Source organism: Lepisma saccharinum, chromosome 18 (genome assembly GCF_977018435.1).
Source record: "Lepisma saccharinum chromosome 18, izLepSacc3.1, whole genome shotgun sequence".
NCBI classification, from domain to species: Eukaryota; Metazoa; Arthropoda; class Insecta; order Zygentoma; family Lepismatidae; genus Lepisma; species Lepisma saccharinum.
The window spans coordinates 39,397,770-39,425,277 of NC_139246.1; the positions used below are offsets into that span (position 1 = coordinate 39,397,770).

Consider the following 27,508-nt stretch of genomic DNA (forward strand, 5'->3'; position numbering starts at 1 on the left):
TTTACGCAGCCCATCGTTGCTCATGTGCAGACAAGGGTGACGCATGTTCTGCCCTGTCCGTTCACCGCCCGTCTGAATAGCAGTATCAACGCCTGTAAGTGCATCGCTCTGATGGTGTTGTCTTTGCAATCCCTGTTCATGTGTGTTGTCTTGTGGAGCAATTCAATGTATGCATACGGGTTTCCAAGCATGTTGTTACATTACATGCATTTTCCTTTGCATCTGGTGGCAGTGATGATACAAAATAGCGAGAAAACATGGAGGTTGGTACAGTTTTGGAAGGAAAATTTAACTTTCCAGGAAAATGCTGGAAGAAATCCTGAGTGTTAAAGTTAAAATAGATCTACAGACCACAAAAGAAGAAATCTTAAATGAGGAGAAATGACGTTAGGGGCATAATTGTCAGAAAACTTACTGACATATGTTATCTTGCGGTTGCCGAATCTCAATATTCTAAATGCTGTGATTCTTCTTTCGCCACCACAATTTCATGCATGCCAAGCAGAACTCATGAAAACTCCAGAGTACGGTAATGCAATGAATTGAAAACTGAGATGCTTGATCTCACATCTCTTGCAGATCAGATAAGAGTTTAGCAAAGATGGGTCCAAGTACAGAGAGAGAGATATATAAAGAAACTGTTAATTGAGCATGGTGGTGATGTGTTGTACTGTCGCCCATTTTGAGAAATTTCAGGAGGGTATTTTGTTTTCGTCTGCTGGCATGTCATACTCTGGTCGACAAGCTGCACTTGGGCCCATCCGAACATCATCATTTTAAAAGGAGATTGCTTTTTGTACACAACTTTTGAGTCGCAAAGTCTTAAATAATTGTGTATTAATCAAAAATTGTGCCAACATATGAATTGTAACTAATTTCTTCATTCAGTTGACTTGAAAATTGTTCAGAGTAGATGGGTTGCCGTTCCAAGAATAGGCTATCAAAATACTAGATACCATCAAGTATTTAGATCAAATTTATGAAATTAAATTTTCAAAATTCCAATCATTTGTGCTTTTTTATATGTTTATGTAGATGAAAGCGTTTAAAGTAAAATAGCGAAAGAGCATCATTTTGTGGCTCACCATTATTGCACAAACGCAATTTTTCAGTGATTTTTCTCACGAGGTACAGGGGGTTCCAAGGAAGGTAATAAAAGAAAAATTAGCTTTCCAAAAAAAAAATTCCATCTCGAGCCAAAATAAGCCTTAACTTTCCTATACTACTTGTATTGTATTCCACCTGGAACACCAAATTTCTCCTTTAACTGTAACATTTCTTCGTTAACTCCACTGGAATATTCAAAGGCCAGTTACTTCCTCTCTTTGCCTTAAATAATATATTTTTTCATCATTTGAAAATTCATAGAAATTGAAATAGAGTTCTTACTAAGTAATGAGGAAGTATTTTATCTGTCCCGCCCATGAAAAAAAATTCCACCTATAGTTATAAATCTGGGAAAGTATTCTAAAGCGATGTGCCTATACAGAGATGGCCTCGTGATGGCATTATTACTACAGGATCATGAGAAAAGGGAGTGGGGCACTGTTCAGTACACAAACATCAAGCATATACAGCATTTTTTTTAAATCCAAGACAATATTGAATATAAGCCACACCTTAATTATTGCTTCAGTTTTTGAGAAAAAAAAATACTTCCAATTTAAGGTGCAGAGATATGCATTGGCATTTACACTTACCAATTCTTCAATATCACTACCATAGATTAATTTCTATTCTCAAAACTTTTTGTACTTACGTCTAGTGAGTATCTATTATTTCATAAGATGTCTTGTCACCTAAACTGTACAGTTTCCTTCTTTCCTGACGTTTGAGATTATTTGACGTGGTTATGACATATTTCTGGTAGCCGAGAAAAAGTACCTGAAGAAGGGAACAATTGTTCCCGAAACGTCGTATGAAATACGAGATACTCACTAGACGTAAGTACAAAAGTTTTGTATTTTTGATTAATTTATTGAGAATATGAATTAATCTATATAAAAGTGAGTAAGCCGCACACATCATAAATTATGAATGTCACTACCAGAACTATATCACCATCACTAGAAATATCTGATAAAGGGAACTGGTTGATCAGCTTCACAGTTTGCAAATTTCTCAGCACACACAATAATTTTATGTTAAAATGCTGCTGCTCACATGAGTGACCAGGGTGTCTACAATTTCATAAAACAAAATTCCCTGATTTTTCTAGATTTTCCAGACCAAGTAACAAAATTTTTCAGACCAAATCATTATTTATACAATATATAATAATTTCTTCATAAAAATTGAAAAATTGGTAAAAAAAATTAAAATGTCAGAAAAATGCAGAAACATTCACAGTATAGCCAAACAAATGCACAACAGTACTTTCGAACCAGCTGAAGAGCTCTCAGCGTATGTGAGAGAATGGAATGGAATGCGGCGTACTGCAACTGATAGAGGTCATTGGAATCATGTTCAGCTGGGGTTTTCTTTACAAGCATGAACAGCCCAATATCGCACAGTCTACGTATTTAGCCTTATAAAATGCCTTCAGTCTCAGATGAATTTCAATTTCAATCACATTTCCTGTGGTTAGAAACTCTATCACCGTATGCTACTTCAGGTGCTCCACGACATTGCATGGTTACATGCTGCCATTTTCCTCGCTATAGTCAGCACCCGTGGGTGACAAAAGTTTGAAACCTTCCATGGAGAAGTGGGAAAGTCTCATAAGTATGGTTGCTCAAAATCCAAAATGCATCTACAAGGTAACAAACAAAATAAAGACACAGGAAGCTTACTTTACACATGCCCTCATATATATAGTTTATTACAGATCCATTTCAGGATTGTAATGTTGTTTATTGACATTTCAAATTACAGTTTGCAGAATTTTAACACAAAATGTTAATAAGAAATGAAATTAGGCATACCATATTTAATGCAAAATATTGAATTTTTCACGAGTTTTGTATCTCTTAAACCAATTGAATCTCAAACTCAAAATTTTTACTGAAGTTATTTATCATATAGTGCAGTATTGTGTACAAATTTCACATTTTTAAATAACTGCCCACTAGAGATATTTAACCCTGAACTTGGAATTTTTTAACAAAAAGTACATGTTTATGACCCTGTAGAAAAAAAAAAGGATTTAAGTCTCAAGCTTCAAATAATTTTGACACACACTATTGGTACACAGGTACTTGCACAAAAAATTCAAGTGTCAAACAAACTGTCTTCCCTCCTGAAAAAAAAATATCTGAAAATATCATTTTCAGCGAATAGGATACACAATTTTGACCTTAAAATTTATTGTGAAGGAATAATATTTAGGAAATTACACACAAATATAATCGTAGCCTATAATGTGTTTAACATCACAGATTTTGTCTCATTGTCTTAGGACTTACCAGAGCTGAGATAAAAAATTAACGCTGATGCTTACACATGGAGAAAATGACACACGCCACGATAAAATAATGTCCACCATTTTGAAATCAGTGACAGTAAAAATAAAGTAACAGTGGATCTGAACTGTCAACATATGAGGCTCACACCACACAAAATATATACTTTTTTTAAAAATGGTCAAGCAACCATGTTGTACCACTTCATATAGATTGACCCTATAACGAGAAATTCGAAAGTACTTTTGTGCATATTTTTCACTTTACTGGGAATATTTCTGCATTTTTCTGACATATTTTCAACTTTTTATGACATATTTTTCAATTTTTATGACATAATTACATACATATTGTACAGTTTTATTGGAGATAAAGTCCCGGGCCGTAGTAATTACTTGTTGGATATGGGAAGGGAACCAACTGTCAAGGGTGATTTAATCATTGACTTATGATTAACAAAGAATCATTTTTTTGAAAGAAATCATAGATTACTGCATAAGTAATATATAGTTCAACTTAGTAACATGCATATTGTTCCCAATAACTATTTACCAAACACACACTAAAAAAGCAACAAGAAATTGGTGAATTCCCATAGCCACCTATTGTAGTAAGATTTCTGTATGAAAATAATTCAAATTTTACTGTAACTACTGGTAATAGCCAGTTTATCAAACTGAAGAATAGTTTCTCTCAGCATAAAGAGGTAAATACTGTTACATCTCTCAGCTGGGAAGAACCAGGCAATGTCGAAGTCTACAGTGTTTCAAAGGCAACAGATCCCGTTGCAATAGCACTGACAGAGATGATTCCACACAGGTAAAATGGTGAGGACGAAAAATCAGGTGAAGCGAGGCTGGCTCGGTAGCTTAGTGGTAGAGCAATCCTACGGCATGCAAGAGACCTGGGTTCGAGTTCTGGATGAACATGCATTTTCCACTGAAAATTCTATGAAATGTAGTTTGTCAACAAGTTTGATATTTCTTGCTTGTTCTTTCTTTCTTTGTTCAAAATCCGACTTTTAGTGCACTACTACTTTTTCCAGAAACAGTAAATTTCCCTGACATTTCCATGACTTTTTCAGAAGATATTAATTCCCTGACTTTTCCAGGATTTTTTAGTTTTCGGACTGGTAGACACTGTGGTGGCACTTATGTTTCTCCATTTTTAATGTCATTTTAATGTGTATTTTACCAAAAAAGACTCACTGACCAACTCTTTACTGCAAAGAGTGCAAGAATAAACCTTCTTCCTTTGTTTCCCCTTTGTACTTTACTGCTAAAAATAGACTGACTCATTGTTGTGAAATGTTGATTGTTGTAGCACATCAAATTTAAGGGAAGACAATTTCATTGAGGCTGTCTTTTTATCAATACAGGTATTTTGGTAAAACATTGATGAAAAAATTGCATATTAAAATTGGTACGTACACTATTATACATTACACTAATATAAAGTTAATAAAAAAAGTAAAGTGTTCCCCTGTGCTTTGCATCATGCCATGAAGCCGTATAGGGGATGTGGAGTTAGGTCTCCACACTGTGATCAGCACCATGCTCCTGGCTACCTTTACCCCACAGTTTCCTCCAGGTATCCACTTTATACGATGCTGGGTGGGCGCCGGAGCCACTTCAACAGGTGGAAACAGTGATTTATCCACACCCCCCTAACACCCCCCCAACACCCTCCCAAATTTTGGTGAACACCTCCCCAAGCAGAAAAGTGGAACACCCCCCTACAGGGGGGTGTAAATATGGTTGTTTATATCAACAATAGAATAACAATACTTCAACATTAACAGAAAGAAATCATTTGTAGCTGAAGAAGCGTAGTCCAATGGACCTTTCGATCGACTAAAACCAAAGTGTCAAGGAAGGAGAGTGGAATGTGAAGCATGGCCATTTCCTGGAAACACTAGCTCCCTTGACAAGGCTTCGGTCAGCTCTTGGGAAGGAACACTGCCATCTGGAAAATGTCAAACTGACCTCTCGCCCTCCTTCCAGGGAGCACATTCCGCGCAGTGTTGACAGTTCAGCGTTTGAATACCTTATATATTTCTTAAATACGTTACAGATTCGTAAATTCTATTATTCAAGCCCTGAGTCAATGAAATTGGCATTTTGTTGCATTTTCCTTTCGATTCTTGCATGTGAAAAATGTACGATAAAAGTAAGGGAAGAAATTCAAAGATACAGGTTCGACTCCTTGTAGTGAATTCTGTTACTATGGTTAGCAACAATATTTTCTGTAACTTGGCGAGAAGAATGATTTTGGAGCGGTAGAGAAAAGAACAGTCAAATGCCTTTGGCCTTAGGTCAGTCTCAGTGTAGCATCTCCGTTCGTGTGTTATCGTTCTGTTTAGTGTATAACAATGTCTGAAACTTTACTGCAAAACTGTCTGAAGAAGGTAGAGAAAATGAAAAACCAGACAGAAATAAACCGAAAGTGGTGAGTAGAAAATCAGTGACACTATATGTAGGTACAATTTCTTCCAACCGTTATTCATAAAGTACCAATATAAAATTTACTGACAGAGTATTCGATATAAAATGGCAAGTATTTCATGAAGAACCTAAGTGATTCATTCACGTCTATAGTTGATGACCATTTTTGTGACTCCAAGAGTTCTTACCTTTGTAAAAGAAATTATATACTATTAGAAAGAGAGTTGTAAAGGGGGGAGGGTCCACGTGTGGTGCTTGCCTGCGCGCTAAGTACAAATGGGATGCCGAACAAGCAAAACAGATAAAAATAGAAAAGCGTTAACGTCGTGGTGCCCTGTGAAATTACTGGCACCCTATTAAATTAGTTATTGTGAGTTTGCAAAGATATAGCTTTAGTAAAAAATGTCTTTCTCTTTCTATCTAGTCGGTTCCCTGACATAATGACATGTTTAATTTTAATCAACTATTCAGAGGAAGCAAAGGAAGTGTAAGCAGGCCCGTAGCTAGAGGGGGGCAGGGGGCAACTGACCCCCTGAGAGCCTGCTTTGCCCCCCTGTGAAAAATACAGAACACCTGGAATTTTCACTTTTCTTTACAATTACTCTAGCAACATAACAAAGACACTTATTTATTTTGTGATTTATGAAGGTGTGGGGGATTTAGTATCAGGATTGGGGGGGGGGGGCAAAAATTTCCTTTTTAGTAATAGTGATTCATGTGTTTAAAGAGAGGGAGTGGATATTTGATTTTTATTACTTGGCGTTGCTTTTCTGCCACTTATAGCTAATCGCAACAATGAATGATGACGTGAAATTGATGAAGAGACACTCATAATCAGTGCCGCAACCACAGGGCGGCAGGGGGCATTGTCCCCCCCCCCACCATCCCGACCTTGGCCGGAAGTCCATTCTAGGGGAAGCAAACATTGAAGTAAAAAAAGAAACAAGACTAGGAGAATCTAAGAATAGTAGGACAATTGGATACTCATGATGGAATTAGTTTTTACGAGTTCCTTGCATTTTTCTTCTAGACGACCAAGGGAACTTGCAAGGGGCAATTGCCCCCCCTCTCGATTTCAAATTTTCTACAAATAAAAATACATTTCGTAAAATTTTCTTGCTCGCTTCGCTTGCAATGTCTTATATTGTTAAAGTCCAAGTTCAGAGCCATAGCTATGGGGCGGTGAGAGTCGGTCCTGGGAGCCAAACGATCTATATGGAAAAAAAAAATGTTAAAGAGAATGCCATGGCTCCCTGTAAAATTATTCGCCCTATTAAAACAATTTCTTTCTATGAAACTTAATGTTAATGATGACACTGTAATCCAAGAAGTCATTGAACAATCAAGGTATTCCTATTTGTTTATCAGGTTTGATTGATTGATTTGGTGTTTTAAGTCCACTTTATGCACAGTAAGGCTAATTGGGACTGGACCTACAGTTTAAAGTTGGATCCGAACCACTATGTGCCTCCACCGGGTATCGAACCCGGGACCCCTTGATTACAAGGCGACGAAGCTACCACTGCGCCATCGAGGAGGCCCTATTGTTTGGCAGGTGTCAAAACATGTATTCAACTACAATATAATACAATTCACACAATATTTTGCAAAATGGTTAACGTAACCAGTAGGCAAACATTGTCTGTACTCTGTAGTGATGCAAGAGTCTCCCCTTTGAAGCAAATAGAGTCCGTGGTGGAATAAGGGACCCATGTTTTAGCAAGTACAAAAAAAAAGTATTACAAATGTTTACACAATTCATAATTCATAATAATATGTAACCATTATTATTTAATTAATTCCATTTTTCTTGCATAACACAACACAATGGTGTTGTTGGATTCTCGTTAGATTCCTTTGTGCGGAAAAATCTTGTATACTGGAAACTAGAGGAAATCATTATGGAAGCATGATTTATAAAGGGCTCCCTTAATCAGTTCTGCAGAGAGGCCCATTAATCGTCTATTAACATTATCAACCTGTAAATATCAAGTAGATACAGTCCCTATTAGCCTATTTATGTTAAACTTTATATTCTTTGGCAATCTGGAAAGGTCATTATCGAAAAAAATGCCATTTGATGTTGCTCGAAGTTGCTTTTTTTTGTCCGTTACAGTTTCAAGATATCATCCCATTTCTCTTACTTATCTCTTTTGGGGGAGGGGTCAAGTAACTCTATGTACCCTGCTATAACTGCCAATGCGACACAATATATTAAAAATTTGCCCCCTCTAGGATTGACTTTGCCCCCCCCCCCCCCTACAAAGAATTCCTGGCTATGGGCCTGAGTGTAAGGAATTATACATAAAATAAATTTAATTTACATTAAGTCCGAAATTTATATCTGACCATAGGCGCACCAGTGAGGGCACGACGGCGCTTGCCACTGCCTGCTGGAAAACGTGGAGAGAGAAAATTTGTTTGGTTCATTGTGCTCTTTGTGTTGGATAGTGAAATAAATGCTATTCAATTTTTAAATAATTGAAAATAAAGCATTGCCTCAATTTAGAAGTGAGAAATTCCTTGCCTTCCTTTTGCAGTGAACATGCCATGCGTTTATTTGCACATGTTATTTCATTTTCTTTAAGGCAAAGAGGCACGTGACTCCTAATTCCCTAGTGTCTCTCATTTAGTATTTGAAAGATAAACTCTCAAAAGCGCCAAGCATATTTTCCAAAGTTTAGTAAGGGTATAATGCATATGCATATTATTAATTAAACATACAGACAGTATCCCATGATGTTTACTCTTTACAATCTTGTTTTGCTCGTTCGGCGTCCTCTTTACCTCCAAACATCCCCCCTGCCCCCTCCTGTTCTAACAGTTAAAAATATGCATGTATAATTTTTAATAGTTCTTATGAAGCGAGTGAGTTCCAAATTCTGCTGGTGTTTTCAAATCTCTGTTTAAACGATGATTCAAAAACTGAAATAAAGTAATGAAACTCGATAAACGTATTTAGAGCATGGCCATGAAGACGTTAAAATATAGTGGGAAGTTGGGATGCACGTTTGATAGATACCTGATATTGCTTTTGAATGAAATCGGTCAAGGAATTTCATATTGAAGTCTTCAACGAACGAGCAAAGCAAGATTGTAAAGAGTAAACATCATGGGATACTGTCGCTATGTTTAAGTAATAATATGCATAATCAGTTTGCAAAGAAATAGTTCTAAAAATTTCCTTGCTCGCTTCGCTGGCAGTGTCATAATTTATTTAAGTCATATTATATCTGTATTTATTACTACTACTTCAGACAGGCAAGTGCGTGCACATCCATGCAATGCATTCTCACTGATATTTCAATTGGGCACCCCCAAGTTGAACTCCGAGTTACACCTACGGCAAGAACGATACAAATACAGGTAAAATATTGCGCAAGTGTTCCTAATTTCTTTATAACTAGCTTAAGAATTGTATGAAATGATTCCTGGTAATAATATGTTAAAATTTTGTTTCTTAATGCCATTGCTTGTGTTTTGTCTAACGATTGATTAAATCAAGTACTGAACATTATCGGAAGGAAAGCAATACTCGAAACGTTAAACTGAAATGTTAACATTAATCTATTTTCCATCTTTTCCTGTATTTGACATCTTTTTTCTTCTGAAATGTTACGTGAAGAGAAGGGAGGGGGGGGGGTTAATCTCTAGAAACATCCATGAACAAATTGAATTAGGGCGAACATTTTTAAAACGGTCCAAAATATGCACTTAACTTCCCCAAACTTACACCCCCCCAAAATTTTCCAACACCCCCCCCAAGGGAAAAATCCTGGATAAACCCCTGGGTGGAAACAATCCCGATTCTCCCCTGTCAGGGATCAAACCCGGGTCTCTCCCATGGTAGTCCGATGCCCTAACGGCCCATTACATTACACTAATATGGTCACATGTTTATGGGACATTTACTGGGTATTTTATTACTATTTCTAGTGCATTTTTCCTCTTAAATATTTCATCTCTATTGCATGGTATTGTTACAGGCTTTATGTTTTGTTAATAAGTTAAATGAACAGCCCGCATCTAGAATCTCTTCTTCTCCAAGAAGATGTGTGCAACATCATGGCCATCGGACAAAACTCAACATGTTTTGGAAGAACCTTATAATGAACCAATGAATCCAAGACACTTTCAAAACAATATTAACAAGTAAGCACAAACTCAGAACATTTGGCCGCAAGAACACTCTCTGCCACTATAAAGCTACTCACGTGTGTAAATGTATCCAGTGACAAGCAATGTCAATAACCATGCTGAGTTGGAACAAAAAGATGTATTTGGGGTAGAATAACCCTAAGACCACAAGTAGGCCCATTGTGCCGCACCTGTCGGTCAGCTGGTCCAACATAGCTCCAAACTTTGTACCTGAAAATACAATAGCCTATATATATGGAGTTGAGCAATTCTCATCCAGTAAATTAAGAAAACAGTGACTCAATTCAATTATAACCTAATTAACATTGCAAAAAATGAGAATCACTAACTTATAATTGATTGATATTGCATTTGTATTATTTAGCTTTGCTTTTCTGTTACTTTTGGGCAATCACAGGAGAATTTGCTGTATATGTGTAATGCTCTTACTTAGATACACCTACAAATATAAAATACTACTTGACGCTGTAGTGACAAGAAGATTTTTTGCCAAGCAACACTTGGGGTCTACATTCAATGTTTTTTTTTCAACACATGACTATCTGCTATGCAACAAGTGACTTGAGAAAGAAAAATGTGAATTTTTCTGAAACAATGGCAATAACACATCCAAGAAGCTCCAAATTGTAAGTAGCATTTTGTATATCTTTTTTAAGTGTATTTTGACTAATTGCATTGATGAAGATGAATAGATGAAGGGACACTACCAAAGAGATGAAGGGACACTCCCAAAGTATCATACCAAGTAAAATATGCGGATACTCTAGCACTCAGACAGCATCACAGTTTCAACCAGTGCCAATCCCAGATAAAACATGAGGGTAATATGAGAGTGAAAGGCTGATTATAAAGACTTGGTTGAGTAGGTGTAACCATTTAATCCACAGAATATCTACTCCAAGAACCAGCAAATCCTATCCCAGAATGGAAAGGGTGAAGGCAAATATATGGTGCCTGCAAACAAGGGCATTTGGCTAATGAATTGTACCCTAACACTTTCTGATCCACCAACTTGGGTGTTGCAGATAGCGCCAGGAACCAGATATTAGAAGAAAAAAATTAAAAGTTCAGGAACCAAACCAGCCTCGGATACATAACAAGAAATGCTATCACATTTCTCCTTTGTTATACACTGAACAGTAATGTAAAAAATAGCTTTAAAAAAATTAAAACACACAACAGTGATAAAATATTTTGTGTATTCTAATACACATTATATATTAAAATAATACATAATAATGTAAACTTTCACATAACATGAAAGCAGATCATACAATAGAACATCCTGTAAAATAAACAGAAGGAAACAAAAATGTGACATGACAATGATGCAGCAGAAGACTGGAAGATAGTAAATGTGGATGAAGTGAGAAAATAAGATGCAGAGAATGGTGGAACCTGATTGTTAAGGAGGCCAAGGCTCACCCAAGGCTGTAGAACCAAGTGGTAGCTAGGTAACTAGGAAAAATAAAAAGCTACACATATATTTAGTTCAGTGGTATGGTGCAGATTTCATGGAAGTGTTACCAGTCAATGACAGCTAACTTGTTACTTCCATTATTAATATTATTATTATTATTATTATTATTATAGAAGTTTACAGGGTGTAAGGGGTGCTCCTTCCACATAGTGCACCCAATAGTCAACCTCACTTCCACGTAGTACATCCTGGACTGCAGACTAACGAGGCTCTGGCGACTGGCCCCATTGCCAGTATAATTTTGTTTGTGTTGTCCTGTGTTTTGTCCTAATTTGTGCCGAGTGCTCCTTTACAGCCTCAGCTTTTAACGAAAGTCAGAACATTTTAATATTTTATGATTTTAGTTATGCAACGTTAGAGTTGTTGTGTAACGATAAGGGGCTGGACCCCATATAATGTGATGGGTGCAAAATAGCCTTAGTGCTGACGCACCCAAAATTTTAAATTTCAAATTAAAAAAAAAAATCAAATAGAAGTTTACAGCATATGAACACATAATTTAGAATATTTGACAAGCTAACTTTCATGGGACTTAAGACTCGATGAATATCAACAAACACAACTGAATTTAATTCAACAAAATGCCAGCTTCAACATCACAACAGGGATTTTATCATGTTGGCGATTTCTAATAAGTGAATTGTAAAATTAATCTTTGCAGGGTGAGTACTATTTATATTTTTACAATCGATATTTCATCAAATAATTAATTATATTAATGTAGGCATTGTAAAAGTTAAGAATTGCATAAAGTCTTGCTGTGTTTGTAATACCTCTATGAAGTGGGTTACATTTATGAGAATTAAACATGATTTCCTCAGAATTAATTTTTAAATTTTGTTTCCCAGTTCATTTTATCTCTCTCATTCCTGAGATTCTTGTTGCAGTTATGGTGCAAATACCATAATTAAACAATGTCATGCAGCAGAAGATACAAAGCTTCCTGAAGCACAGGAAAACACAATACGACCCTCATCATCTAATAATGGCACAACAGTCTGTGGGGGCCAGGACACACCTACTAACTGCAAGCCTCGCCCCAACATGCCTCAAGCAGAGGTGGGCAATCATAAAACCAGTTACGGGGTGACGTGTGGTCAGCACAGCTCCACAATTTTCTCACGGTGATGGGTGGTCATTATCTCCATACAGAGGCTGAAATCTCAACAGAAAAGTTGTTACGCTTCCCTCGGGAGAGTTGAACCTGCACACGTTCTGTAGCCCAAAGCCTGATGCCATAGACTGCACACCCATAGTGCAGGGACCCCCCCCCCCCCAAACCCCCATGGGAGATGGATTTCCAAGAGCTGTTCCATTCCTCTTCCCCAGTAACAAGGGGCCATGCCCCTTAATACAGGCAACATTCCCTTAGTATTTCCCACCCTCTCATATAGGAGTAAATGCTCTTATTGGGTGTCTCGCTGGGCCATGCAACCTGCTACATCCAGCAGAAACACGCTATCGACAAATGTGGAAGAATAGAAATCTTGAAGAACCCTGTTTTCTTGTTTTTTAAAACAACTTTCTGTTTTTCGTACATTCACTGTTACCACTATGTTTGATTACATTAATACAAAATGATTAATACTTTCTTCTGCGACCTTACGTCCTGGTTTCCCAGAACTTTCTCAAGCTTACATCAAGATAAACACACACACAACACACAATCTTACATGGCTAGTCACTCTACACTTAGTGTAAGTTTGAGAAAGATCTGGATGAAACATCACACGACATGCAAAGCCAAAATGATCCTGGCATAACCTAAAAAAAAAGAAAATACTTAAAATAACAATATTACATTATTTCACATCTACAAGAAGTGGTTATGCAAACCTTTAAGAAGAACATGATTACATGAACATTTAAAAAAAATTTAAAAAGTCATTCATTGAGTAAGCATCATATTTTAAATTCATTTGTTACTAAAGCACAACAATGAAGTTACTCACTCTGATTAAAGTATCTTGCAGCATGTCCGTCAAAGGCATCCAGAAGTCCACTCACCAAATAACACCAACATGCAACCACATAGTTGGTTGGCATGTAATAGAATGATATCAAGGCCAAAATGATCCGGCCATACCCTAAAAGAAAACAATTTACAATTAAATAATAGCATGTCACACTTTGACTTGTTCATAGGACTCACTCACACATATGTTTTATTAATTTAACATCTTGTTTGAACTGAATCTTTGTTTTTAAGTCCACTTTATGCACAGATAGACTAGACCTAGAGTTTAAAGTGGGATTGAAACTAGGGATGGCCACTCCTTTTCGAAAAATTCAAAATCGAAAAATATGATTTTTTTTTTTTTTTAAAAAAAAAAGGAAAAGGTATATGGAAAAGCAAGAAAGTAATGAATTTGAAACTAAAATTTTGAAAACAAGTTCATGGAGTCAAAACAAGTTCACGTGCGAAAAACAAAAATTTTATGACAATTAAAAAATCCAAAAACAAAAGAACAAAAACTTGGAAAAGAAAAAAAACAAACAGAAATGAAAAACTTTTCTATAAACAAAAAAATTGGAAACTAAAAACTGAAAATTTATCAAAAACGAGAAACAACTTTTTTTTTTAATGAAAAGATGTTCGAAAAACGAAAAAAATTAATAGCAAAAAAAAAAAACAGCTTTGAAAATTGAAAAACACTTTTTTTTCTAAAATGGCCATTTATAATCCAAACCACTGTGCAGTGTGCCTCCACCGGATATTGAAACCCCTTGATTACAAGGTGACAAAGAATTTAACACATTTTTCAGGAGTAAGGAGTCCAGTAAGTGGAAATTTAAATGCAGTTACAAACGGACACTGAGACACACCAGAAAAGTGTCAAGACTGAACCAACTGAACTAAGCATTCTAAACAATTACATGTCAAAAGTTATTTTTCTTTTAAACTTTTCCTCTAAATAATTGTTGCTGCAAACTTCCATTAAAAAGAAAACTTTGGTCAACCAAGCTCTTGGTTTCCAGTTTTTAGCCCTTCCCTTATTATCAGGAATTAAGCAGCTTCGACATACATTTTATGCCACCCACAAAAAAATTTTGGAAAGCTATATTTTCACACTATGTTTCTTGGTGTACAAAATCAGTACATTAAATAATATTCCTACTAATTTTGGCAAAACATATTCCCTGAATTTTCTGTTTTCCATGCAATTTTATAATATATTTCTATATTATGAGATGCATTAATACAGGGTGGCACAAAAGTCAGATTACCCATACACAAATTCAAGTTTATACACGAAAGTCAAGTATACATACAAAATACAAGTAGATACACAAAATTCCAGTTTCAGTGGTTTTGTTCAAAGTGTCCTCCATTGTTTGCAATACAATGTGTGCAACGATCAACAACAGAATTGCAAATACGATGCAGTAAACTTGTATCATTGAATTTAATGTCAGGTAACATTCTCTGAACACTCCAATGGCTTATTTGCAATTGCTGTTCTGCTTGTCTTGTGGACTTATGGGGACTTTTTACAAATGCTTGGGCAGTTTTCAACATGTTACAGACCAGAACTTGCTTGCAAACAACAAACAACCACACTACAACAAGCCAGAGACTCAACTGTCGACAAAAGAATAACAAGTGCACTGTTGCCAGTGTTACACGACTGAATAATGAGTGCACTGTTGCCAGTGTCACACAACAATGTTACCAACCATATACCTAAAAAATATTACTTAGCACAAGAAGCACATACACTATCGTAATACTATTATCAATGTGCTTTTTGGGTAAACTGACTTTTGCGCCACCTAGTATGTTAATAACCACGTTTAAAGCTGAACTTGGTATTCAAGAAATAGAATTTGCTCATCACTATTTAGCCCCTAAACAGAAACATGAGTCTTTATTCCATAATTAGAAACATCCGGTCTGAGAGACCTTATTTTTTAATATTTGTTATTACATTTTTTTAAAGTTTTTTTTAGACAATAAAAGAGAAAAATTATGATTAATAACTCAAATTTACTGAAAACTAAAATTACATGAGAACAAAACTAAGAAAATGTATTATGTAAATCAGTTCCAACTTTTACTCATTTGATATTGCACATGTGACGCACACTTTTCTACTGCACTTTAGGCATATTGGATTGTTGCATTTGATACACTTGCATGAAGTTTTTCTGTCTTTTGAGGATGGACACTTGGAACAGGTCTTCCTCTTCTCGAGCTTGTCGCTGAAAACTTCATCACTTCCGCCAGCAGCATTTTCTTCTTCCAGTATTGCTTGCTGTATCAATGCCCTGATGTTTCTGGAAAGATTGGGAATACTGAGCCATCTTCTGAGATGTGGCTCCAACAGAGAGTAAGCCACGCTTTTAATAAAATGTATTCTTTTCATATCTGGATTTTGATGATAGCACAAGTAAAGTATGAAACTGTTGACACAGCTTATGTTCACAAGGGAGTAAAATACAACTAATGGCCATCTCTTAGTTCTCTTGTTGGATGAGTACAGAGCACACTTCAAGTCCAGAAGGTCAACGCCACTTTTTGTCTTGTTATAATAGCAGACGATTTCTGGCTTCTTCTTATCGGGATCCGTTTCAATGCTATGGTGCATAGACGATATAAGTACAACTACTCTATTCTTCTTGGGTAGAACAGACAAGAGCGTTACCGGAATAGTGTTTGCAAGTCCATAGAGAGCTGACCCTACTGGTCTGGTTTTATCAGACTTGGACTCTGGTGTTATAATTGTTTTATTTTTCTTCATAGTACCAAAATGTTAGATTGAATTGAATTGTTGTTTTAAGTCCACTTTGTGCACAGAAAGGCTAATTGGGACTGGACCTACAGTTTATAGTGGGATCCGAACCACTATGTGCCTCCACCAGGTATTGAACCCGGGACCACTGGGGAGGCCAATGAAAGTGTTGGATTTAATTGATTGGGTTCATTTTATTTTACTTTTCTGCCACTTTTGGTTAATCGTAAAGATGAAGATGAGTGAAGTGATGAATGGACACTTGCACTTGAAAAGAACACCCAGGCCCAGGCTGGGATTTAAACCTGGGAATCCTGGCATTGTAGCACAATGTGTTAACCACTATGCCACTGAGGTTGGCACACACAAATACAGGACAAAATAAAAGCCACACCGAGCATGATATTGGCTGAGTCCAGATGCCAGAGTTGCATTATTCCTGGGTGTACTACATGGTAGAGAGGTTGATATTTGGGTGCTTGCAGGAAAGTTCTTCCTACACCTCCTACCCCTTTTAGACTCAAACAAAAAAGCAAGGAACAATTGACAAGGCAAATCATGCATATAATCTTTTGCAAATTTGAATTTGAGTACGTGTGTAACTTCAATGTATGTAATAATGTATCTGTAACCTTGTTTGTTCCGAGTAGGGTTACAAGATGTCCGGTTTTTCCCAGACATGTCCTACATTTTAGCCAGATGTCTGGCATCCGGGAGGAATATGAAAAATATCATAAATGTCCTAAATTTGAATATCACATAATATTAATTACGAAAATTCTGGTTTCAGTTGAACAAAGAGAAATCATGCAAGTTACAAGTCTATGGATTGCACTCCCAAACCCAATAGTGACATTTATTTTGATTCAGTCATTGCCCAAAAACAAAATAAAAGTTTGTCCTGCTAGAACAAAAATGGAAGCAAATTATGAACAAAGTTTTTGGGCCACATTCTGATGATGTTACTGTTCAGTGCCTGAGCGAAATTTCTTGTCATGGTGTTAACATTGATGGAACAGGGAGTTTCCCATTCTTGTTCAATATTTTGATTGTAAAGCAGGGGGTACAACAAAGTTACTGAACTAAAAACTACCCCAGATAAAAATTCTGGAACCATTTCAAGTTATGGTAATTGCTCAATATTTGTTTGCCAGGTCATAATGCAAAAGTTGAGAGAGTACTTTCATTACCATCAGCACAACAGACTCATGACCAGGATTGGCCCAGGCCAGTTTTCGCCACGTGGGTTTTTTCAGAAAAGCCCACCTCGAAAAACCCACAAAAAAAAATCAAAAAGTGTTTTTGTTTATCTTTTTTTAAGAAAATGTTGAAATTTATTGCTTCAAATAATTGTGAGGTTCTAGGATTGTCAACAGTTTGAGAAAATTTGTAAAATAAAGGCTTAGCCGAGCTTGTAATACTCAAAATAATTAGTGTAGTACAAGTCAGTGTTTTTTTTTCAGGATATTTTTCTCAAATCATACTAGAAATGGACTTTTAACGGAAATAATATGAACATACATCCACGAAACTAAAAAAAGGGTCCAAAATTTTTAGATAAAATGTTTGCATTGGTTGATTCAACAAAGCTTATAGTTTTGAAATGTGGTAACACTTTAGTTATCAGTCACTTCCATATGTGGGCAAGCCACATAGTTTCACATGTGACGATCAACTGTTACAATAAATTTTTTTCATGTACAAAACATTACAAGGGAGGATTGAGTACATTTTATTGAAATATCGTGAAAGTAGAATAAAGATAATTGTGGTATAATTAAATCGGACACTTTTTAAATGACTCTTTCCATTTCTCAAAATTTATGTATGCAAATTTCTTTCATGTTCTGTTTTCTTTCCAATGCCATGCACTGGAACAGTGGCCCACCTCCCTCCCTCCAGTTCAGTGCATTGATCGAACAGAATGGGTTGCTTGACTATCTAGGATAAATGTTATTTATGGTTAGGAGCTCTATACCCATGTAAGTCATACACTCTCATAATCTACTCAAGTAAATACAATGCATAAGTATACTTTCATATTTTGATCATTTTTGACATTTTCAAACTTTTTTGTAGACTACAGTTTCGAGCTTTGTCCATGAAACTTACACAAGCATTATGACATTACTTGCACTGTAATTTGACAATAAAATTATCGAAACATAATACATGATAGGAGGAACATGGGTAGGGTGGATGGGCAAAGAAGGACAAGTCATCTATTTAGTGACCATGATAACATGTTCTGCAGCTAGAAAACTTTATAGACTGTACTGTGGTATTACTAAAGGCATGCATATTTTGTTTTTGACGAAAACACGAAATGTGAAATAACACATTGTAATGTTAATTTTTCATATTTCTGAAAGGTGTGGGGTGCATTTTCCTACCCCATTTTGTCACGAAATGGTGCGAAATGAACTGCAAAATGTGAAATAGACTCAAACACGAGATTTAGAGTTTATTTACCAACGCGTCACTTTCTGAAGTTTGAATTATCCTGTGAGTTATGCAATTCACGGAAAATTGATTAATTCTGCTGTAAATATTTGAGAAACAAAAATTGACCCCTTTATACAGGAATAAACTTAATACTCTGGTAACTATATAAATGTCCTATTAGAAGAGATATGTTTCTTCTAATAGCACAAGGGTAGGTGCGGTTTTTTAATCAAATTTAGGATTACATTCACAATTTTACAGCCAAAATGTAATTTTATTTACCACTTTTGATCAGATCAGATTTTCCACCACTATAACACCTAAATTTTATTTTATTTATCACTTTTGAACCCAAAATTTTGCTTTTTTATTTACCAAAAATACACATGTGCCTCTAGGTATTACATTTGAGTGAAATATCAAACAATGTGCTTCAAGATGGTGAATGAAAAACTGATTTTCCTCATGTTGCATGATCTATACCATGCTCTCTTCTTCCAAAACTGTCTAGAATGCATTTTGGGATTGTAAGGAATGTTTTCATCATGGGAACTTCTATTTTCACAGCAGCCAGATATCTTAGAGGATGGATACGGTATTCCATTTAGACAAAAATCAGCCAAGACAATTAAATATGTCAGACGTATAAATTTGGCATGGTTAATACATGGAGGAGATATTTAAGCTTGAAACATACAAAAAGATAATGGTAAAAGACAACTGTGATATACTGTGAACAAACTGTATTGAAGCAGAAGTCTGTGTGCAGCTATCTTGTGTTGCATAGCATAAAGCTAAAGTTCCCTGTGCATAGAGCATTGTGCCATGAAGGCATATTCAGGGGATGTGGGACTAGGGCCACATGCATTGTCGATCTCGGCAATTTTGGAGGTGATGTAACCAGAACCATCCCAGGTACCCATTGATTTGAGGCTGGGTTTGAGCCCCAGAGCTGCTTTATGCGAGGACAAGACCGGAGAAATTCCGACATTAGATCATCCAGCCCGGGTATCAAACCTGGGTCTCCCACATGGCAGTCAGGTGTCCTACCGACTAGACTACAGCAGCTCTTAAATATAGTATAGTATTGTATAGTATTGCAATGCAACCCTGGAAACTGATCACAAATCTATTAACTATTACACCATCCAGGAAGAGTAGGATTGCCCGACCCTGTGGCCGAGTGGTTAGCACATCGCGCTGCGATGCCAAAGGTCCCGGGTTCGAATCCCGGTCGGGCTTGGTTCTTTGTGAATGTCCATTCATCCATTTCATCACTCATCCCCATCTTCGCAAATTAGCCAAGAGGCACAAAACGCGAAGTAAAATAAACTAAATCAAATCAAATCAAAGGAAGAGTAGAATCAAACTGTTGGTCAAATATTTTAGATTATTTAGTTCAATCATTTGTCCTGTACCATGACTGTGCGGTCTAAGGCGTCATCCTTTGTGCTCTGGTTACGGGATGCACGCAGGTTCAATTCTCCTGGGGGAAGTGTAACAACTTTTCTCCAGAGATTTCGGCCTGCCTATGGGACTGGTGGCCACCCACCAAGGTGAAGAAATTGGGGATCTACAAATGAGTAGCGTAACCTGGTCATGAAAACCTACAACAACTGGGGGTTCATCGTGCTGACCACACATCCCCCCCCCCCCCGTAACTAGTTGGATGATCTCCCACCTCGGAGTAGAATCAGGTAGGAATGCAGCCTATAGGTAGGCCTGGGCCTTCAAGGGGCTGTTGCACTATGGGTTATGTATATTTTTAGTTTGATCATTTGAAAGGTGTGAGACCTTCATTACGAATTCCTAACAGTTGACAGAAAACATTAAAGAGTTTTTCATTCAGTGAACTAAAACAATACATACTGAATGTTCCAATACATTACTACCAGGAAAAAAGCATTTTTATTTTTAAAATATATATATTTATAAACAAACTGAAAAAAACAACTAATAAAACCCAGTTTTGCCTGGGTTTTGTCTGAAAAAAAAAAAACTCGTAAAAACCCAACCAGGTTCGAAAAATCCTTGCAAAATGCTTACCCTGCTCATGACAGAAATATTTTTCATAAAGTGTCTAAAAAATTTGGTACTGGTCCTATAATTTCAGAGAGTTTGACTGTCCAGTCTCTCATAAATATATTTAGACTAAACCTGAAATTTTGAGGAAAATTAGCAAAATTTAGTATTGTATTTAAGAATTCATTAATAAATCATATTTTCTTGAAACTGAAAAGCACCATTATTTTCCTGTAGTTTACGGTTATTACAAGCATAAGAAAACAGTTTTTCTTTGTGACGTTTCAGGAGAACACACGCTCCTTTCATCAGACATTTATTTTCATTTTGACTAAAGATACAGTTATAACAATGGTTAGTAATTTTTTAAACAAAAAGAATCCGTTATATAATGGATGTTGTCAATGTTACATTGTAATATAGCAACTTAACTGTGAAAAAAGCAGTCTGTTTTATTTTTATTTCAGATCTTTTTTTTTAAATTATGAATCCCAAATATCATCAGGTAATTCAAATTATTCATTGTTTTCACAAAGTGTCTTGATGTTTTCTGTTAAATTAAATTTTAAAGATGGTGGCTTACTCCATTTGTGAAAAAGAAAACTCCATACTGGATCTATGTTACCATTACTAACTATTGTTATAACTGTATCTTTAGTCAAAATGAAAATAAATGTCTGATGAAAGGAGCATGTGTTCTCCTGAAACGTCACAAAGAAAAACTGTTTTCTTATGCTTGTAATAACCGTAAACTACAGGAAAATAATTCTATAATGCAAGCAATGCATACATACAAGAAAAAAACTGAAAAGTACCAATTTTAAATACTTTATAATGTGTTCTAGAAATGGGTATTATTTATTGTGAATGTTTTGTGTCCTTTTTATGACTTAAAGTCCTATCCTACATTTTGGGACATTACGTCCTACTTTTCCCTTATGGCAATCTGGTAACTCTAGTTCAGAGTTCCATGAATGCATATACCAACCTCTGTGGTGGAGTGGTTAGCACAGTGCACTACAATTTTGGCAAATAGCCAAAAGTGGTAGAAAAGCAAAGTAAAATAAACCAAATCAATCTTTGATATTTGTTATTTAGCATCACTTTACTGCCACTTTTTGGCTAATTGCTACGATGAGCATGAGTTTGATGATGGGACACTCACAAAGAACACCCATGCCCAAGCCGGAATTCAAACCTGGGACCTCTGGCTTCGTAGCATGCTGTGTTAACCACACTGCCACGAGGTCGGCAAACCAAATCAATCAACAGAGAACTCTTTCACAACCAAGACAAGTTACCCAGGCATGTGGTAGATGTTCATTTGCAGTACTAGAAATGCAGGATTCTTACCTATAATGTTTGGGACGAAAATGAATATGTTTTCTTCACTTGTTTGAGTCATCGAGTCGTCTTACTGATGACTTCTTTCTTCAAATGAAAAACTTCTTTTACCTCTGTAAAATAATATACATTACATTCAGATAACCTACAATAATATAATAGCATAAAATCATATTTCTCTCAAAACACAATCATCATGAAATAGGACGTCTGCAGGATTTCTTCCAAGGGGGTGCAAGGGAGGCATATTTTTACACCAAAATAGTGATGTCCACTTAAAAAACACAACATCAGTCTGAAATTATCATGTTCCTTCAACGCCCTTATAATACTTAACAAAATTTCTGTAAATGAAATGAAATTATGTGTGAAACATATAATTTTTAGTTACACATTCATTTTCCAGGGGAGAGACGTGGCCCCTACTTCCGGACGTCCATGAATATATATGTTTCAAGTACACCTTATGCACATGCACAGAAAAAGGAGGGAGGTGGGGGCAAGGGGAAGTCATGATTCCTCAGTTTAAAATCACAATAATCCAAACATTACCTATTTCACACATGTAATTTCATTTTAGTCACAGTAATTAGCACTAATTATTATAAGGATTAGAGCCTCAGTAGCCCAGTCAACAGAGCACTTGATTGGCAAGAGACAGGTTTTCCTTAGGGTGGGTGATTGAGGTGGGAATTTTTCTGACAATGTGTCTGCATAAAGTGGCTCTTGGGCTAATCCAGAGCTTCTGATAAATGAGTACCTAAAGGCAAGCATAGGGGGGGGGGGTTAAAGGAAGGGTGATAGTGGTGCAATGAGCAGGCAGGTAGCTATTATAGACTGATAATTACAAGTAAGATTGGGAAAGGTTAATTGCTTGAAACTGCTTACAGAACCATATTTTAATTTTTGAAGCTCCTTCGAAAAATTCTGTGGGAAGCCAAGAAAATGGGACTGAAATGATTATATTTCATGACAAGGATACCTTTCTCCAGGGTTATTAAAGGTCCAGAAATTTTAAATACATTCAATTCTGGTCCAGGAGAGAAAATTAGCACCTTTCTCCAGGGTTATTAAAGGTCCAGAAATTTTAAATACATTCAATTCTGGTCCAGGAGAGAAAATTAGCAAGTGTAAATGGATTCTGGACTGTAAAGAACCTTTTTATCTGTAAGTAAGTACTTGTACGAGGGTGAATCAAATATGAACGAGCCTTGATTGGCCAAGTGTTGGAATGGGTAGCAGGGTGTGATTGGGCATGTGCGGCCGGTAGGAGGGGCTGTCGTGAGTCAGGAACCAGAACAGCCGGCGTGTCGCATGCTTCGTTTAGTAGCTCTCACGATGAGTGAGCAGAGTGTGCCAGTGTCTGTTGCGCAATGCATAATCATCAAGTTCCTCACCCAGGAAAACGTCAAACTGGCCGAAATTTACCGGAGACTGCAGGCCCAGTTTGGGAATGGTACCCTCTCGTGGGCAAGAGTGAAGGTGTGGTGTAAGGAATTCCAGCAAGGCCGTGAACGTGTTGCAAATGAAGTACACCCCCGTCGTCCTTGCACCAGTGTGACGAATGAAAACATGGCTCGTGTACGTGAGCTTGTCGAACAGGATCGTCGAGTCACTGTGAAGCAAATTGCGGCAGAACTTGGTGTGAGTTATGGAAGTATACTATCAGTCATCACAAAGCACTTGGGCTTCCGCAAAATCACAGCTCGGTGGGTTCCCAAGCTGCTGAATGTTGCTCAAAAAGATGACCGAGTTCGCATTGCTCACCAGCTTCACACTCGTTTTGACGTGGAAGGGGAAGCATTTTTGCATCGCATCGTTACCTGTGACGAGACATGGGTGCATCCAAGCGTGCCAGCATGGAGTGGAGGAGGAAAGGTGAAGGAAACCCCATGAAGGCCAAAGTTCGGTTGTCTGCGGGGAAGGTGTTGGCCACGGTGTGTTGGGACTGGAGAGGGATCCTACTGGTGGATTTCTTACACGAACGTTGGACCATCAACGCACCCTACTACTGTGGCCTGCTGGATCAAGTTAAGGTGCAGTCTCGATGCAAACGACGAGGCTGTCCCATCCGCCAGGTCTTGTTCCTCCACGACAATGCCAGACCCCATACTGCAGGTGTTACGCGGCAGAAACTGGTAGAAATGCACTGGGAACCGCTTCCGCATCCACCGTACAGCCCAGACCTTTCACCATGTGATTTTCATCTGTTCGGACCCCTCAAAGAAGCACTTGGGGGTGAGCGATTTGCGACCAACGATCAGGTGGAAACCTTTGGTTGGCTACCCGCCCAGCTTCATTCTACGAGAACGGCATCAAGAACCTACCACAACATTGGGAAAAATGTATCACTAAGGGCGGAGACTAAGTAGAAAAATAGGATGTGGCAAAGTCTCTGTTTCCTTCAATAAATTTTGTTTTTCCGCACAAGGATCGTTCATATTTGATTCACCCTCGTAATTTCAATTTGGTCCAGGAACCTTTCTTCCGGATAAATTTAAATACTGTCCACGAACTTCTTTCCAGATGAATTTAAATATGGTTATACGCATATCACGGAACCTTTTTTCTGGATCAATTTAAATACGGTCCAGGAACCTTTTTTCCGGATCAGTTTACATAAGATCCAAGTTCCATGTTGAAATGATACAATACGCAACTTGGGCTAAATATAAATTGTGCGAGACAAAAAGGTTCCGGTCCCGTTACGAAACCCATTAGAATCTATGGGTTCCTGGATCATTAACAATCCCAGGGTTGTTAAAAGTCTAGGAATTGTAAATACAGTCAATTCCTGTCTGGAAGTGTATATGGGTTCTAGACTGTAAAGAACCTTTTTATGTTTAAAGTATTTTAACTCTGTCCAGGAACCTTTTTTCAGGATCAATTTAAATATGGTCCAGGAACTTTTTTCCAGATTAAATTAAATATGGTCCAGGAACCTTTATGTCCAGATCAATTTAAATATGGTCCACGGGCCTTTTTTCAATGAAACAATACGTAACTTGGACCAAATTTAAATTGTGCGAGAAAAAAGGTTCCGGTCCTGCAGCGGAACCCAATAGAACTCATGGGTTCATGGACAATTAACAACCCTTCCTTTCTCATTGTGGAATGGTGATCATGAGAACATTGAAGAAAAGTGTTGACTCCATCAGTGAAAAAAACTGGGTTCTGTTGACACTCTGTACACCTGTGAGAAAATTAAAAAAAGTGTTTCGGGCAGATTGAGTTTCATATGAACGTTTATTGTTGATTTTTAGCTTGCAGAGTTGCATTATTAGTGAGTAATTAGCGATTTTATGTTTGATGTCAGCAACCCATGTTATCTGCTGGTGTTGTCCTTAACATCATAGAGGTGCAGCTGCAGTGCACTTATCGTAGAGGTGCAACAAAAGAGCACAATGTGCATATTTTTAAGGTATGTACATAATATAATTTTGACTTCTAATTAGGTTAGGAGTGTTACGTTTGATGGTGATAGTAATTTTAGTTTTTTCCTTTTAATTTGCATGTGCTTTTCTTGTGCATGTGTGATGAAATTTGCTTCAAAACAAGTGGTGATTTTCCATTCTTGTTAGATTGATTGACTTGCTTTATGTGCCACTTTTTGCCATTTTGTGAAGATGGGGATGAGTGATGATATGATGAATGGACACTCACAAACATCCATGCTTAGGCTGGTATTCAAACCCGGGACCCCTGGCATTGCAGCACAATGCGTTAACCACTCCGCCACGGGAGCCAGTTCCATAATTGTTAGGTTTCATGGTGATAGTAATTATAGATTATTCTTCGATTTCTCAAGTGTTTATGTGCACGTATAACAAATTGCTTTTTTAAAAAAGTGTGAAAATTGTCAGTGATGTGAGAAATTTTGACATACCGTGGTCACATTTCAGGGCTAAATATCTCTGTTATTTGTGGTTACCTCATGTTGAAAAGACTTTAAGGCACCGTAAAACTCCAAAATCTGTAGATTGGGAGGGGGGAGGAGGAGTAGACATTTTCAGTCCTTTATTTCCTTTCTGTACTTGTATGCAATGTTTCATTTGAGTCAGTACACATGAACTAACTTACTTAAGGTAAATTTTGTTCTTTTTCCCCAACATAAATAACATTTTTTGAAAATGTGCTCCATTTATACTGAACAATAAAGAAGTGGGACATAAAGATTACATTTCACAGAAAAGTCAGCAATGTGGAGTGTCTTTGTAACCACATTACACTAACAGGGGGTTACATAATCGAACGCAAGGAACATTTGATTCACGTAGTCGATGGTAATGGTGGCAAGAGATATCGTGCATCGGAGATACATTTATGTCGAAAAATACATTATTTACAGGCCGAATAAGTTGATCGAAGGGAGAAAACACTTCTACGAGCTTCCAAAAGTCTACAGAAACTTAGTTTCGGGTAACACTTTACTATACCGGATACGGATTTCTTCAAATTTACAGGAGAAAGTACTTACGCAAATCATTTTCTGTAGCGTTGTTGATGTTCGGGAATGTAGTTTTGATCCATTTTAATGCGAATGCATGTAGTTTTTTACGAAAATCTATTTCCGACACACTATTGCTGCTACCGCCATTTGCTTTCTGAACGAGAGCACAATACGCTCTCGTATTGTCCGTATATGCTAAATTGAACGAAAGGAATGCTAATGGAACCTAACCTAACAGGCCTAACCTAACCTAGTAGGCATACCTCGTCCCCGTGATGGTTCGTGGGGCTATCGTGAATTTTTGGGCTAGTGTCAATGGTTTTTTGGGCTACCCAAGGATGGTTTGTTGGAAATAAGAAACAACAGTAAGTACTCGTTAATATAAGAAATATATATTATTTTCATTAGAAATTCATTATTTCGCATAAAGAAATGTTCCGAAATGCAGAATAGTATGTTAGTAATATAAAAAAATTGCGAAATAAATCATTGACAGCTATCTCCGGTATAGTAAAGTAGTACCCAGTTTCGTAATGCGATGGTACAATTCAACATCCTTGGATGCAATAGTCTCTTCCATTGCATCGGCGGACAGTGGTCACTGCCGGTGATGCACGGATATTAGGGTGCTGCTACCTTCAGGAGTAAGAACTAATCCTCGGGTAGATACAACCAAATACCAATGAAACAATCACCACAGTCCGCCTCCAGCTAGCTAGTCGGTAGGGGTGGGACACCACTGAAGGTTTTCATTGCAAATAAAGATAATTACTTAAAACAAAAAAAAAAGAAAGATTGGAAACAATTTTACTTGAGTTTAATGCTGATTAAGATAAGTAAAGAAGAAAGTTTTTAGATACACAAGTTCTAGTTGTTTGTGATTGACATTTTCGAGAGGGGATGATTACTGAATCACCTGGGCTGGCCCACTGTTGTTTAATTTCGTTTTCTTACCCCTTCCATGGGTTCCTGGACGACACTGCCGTGGTGAAGCTCCTATTCTTGCATCCTGTGGTCCTTTATCAAAACAC

At 37.1% G+C, this 27,508-nt stretch overlaps 1 protein-coding gene across 1 annotated transcript in view; it reads right to left on the reverse strand.

Moving 5' to 3' along the window:
- The window catches only part of Pis (phosphatidylinositol synthase), a 68,935-nt gene that overhangs the window by 36,852 nt on the left and 4,575 nt on the right, over positions 1-27,508 (reverse strand). Inside the window, exons 2-4 of the mRNA XM_083140449.1 lie at positions 22,037-22,140; positions 13,436-13,570; positions 10,060-10,213 (exon numbers count right to left, since the gene is read on the reverse strand). Coding sequence (XP_082996575.1) covers positions 10,060-10,213; positions 13,436-13,570; positions 22,037-22,088 — 341 coding nt within the window. The 5' untranslated portion in view covers positions 22,089-22,140. The remainder of the gene's footprint in view (positions 1-10,059; positions 10,214-13,435; positions 13,571-22,036; positions 22,141-27,508) is intronic.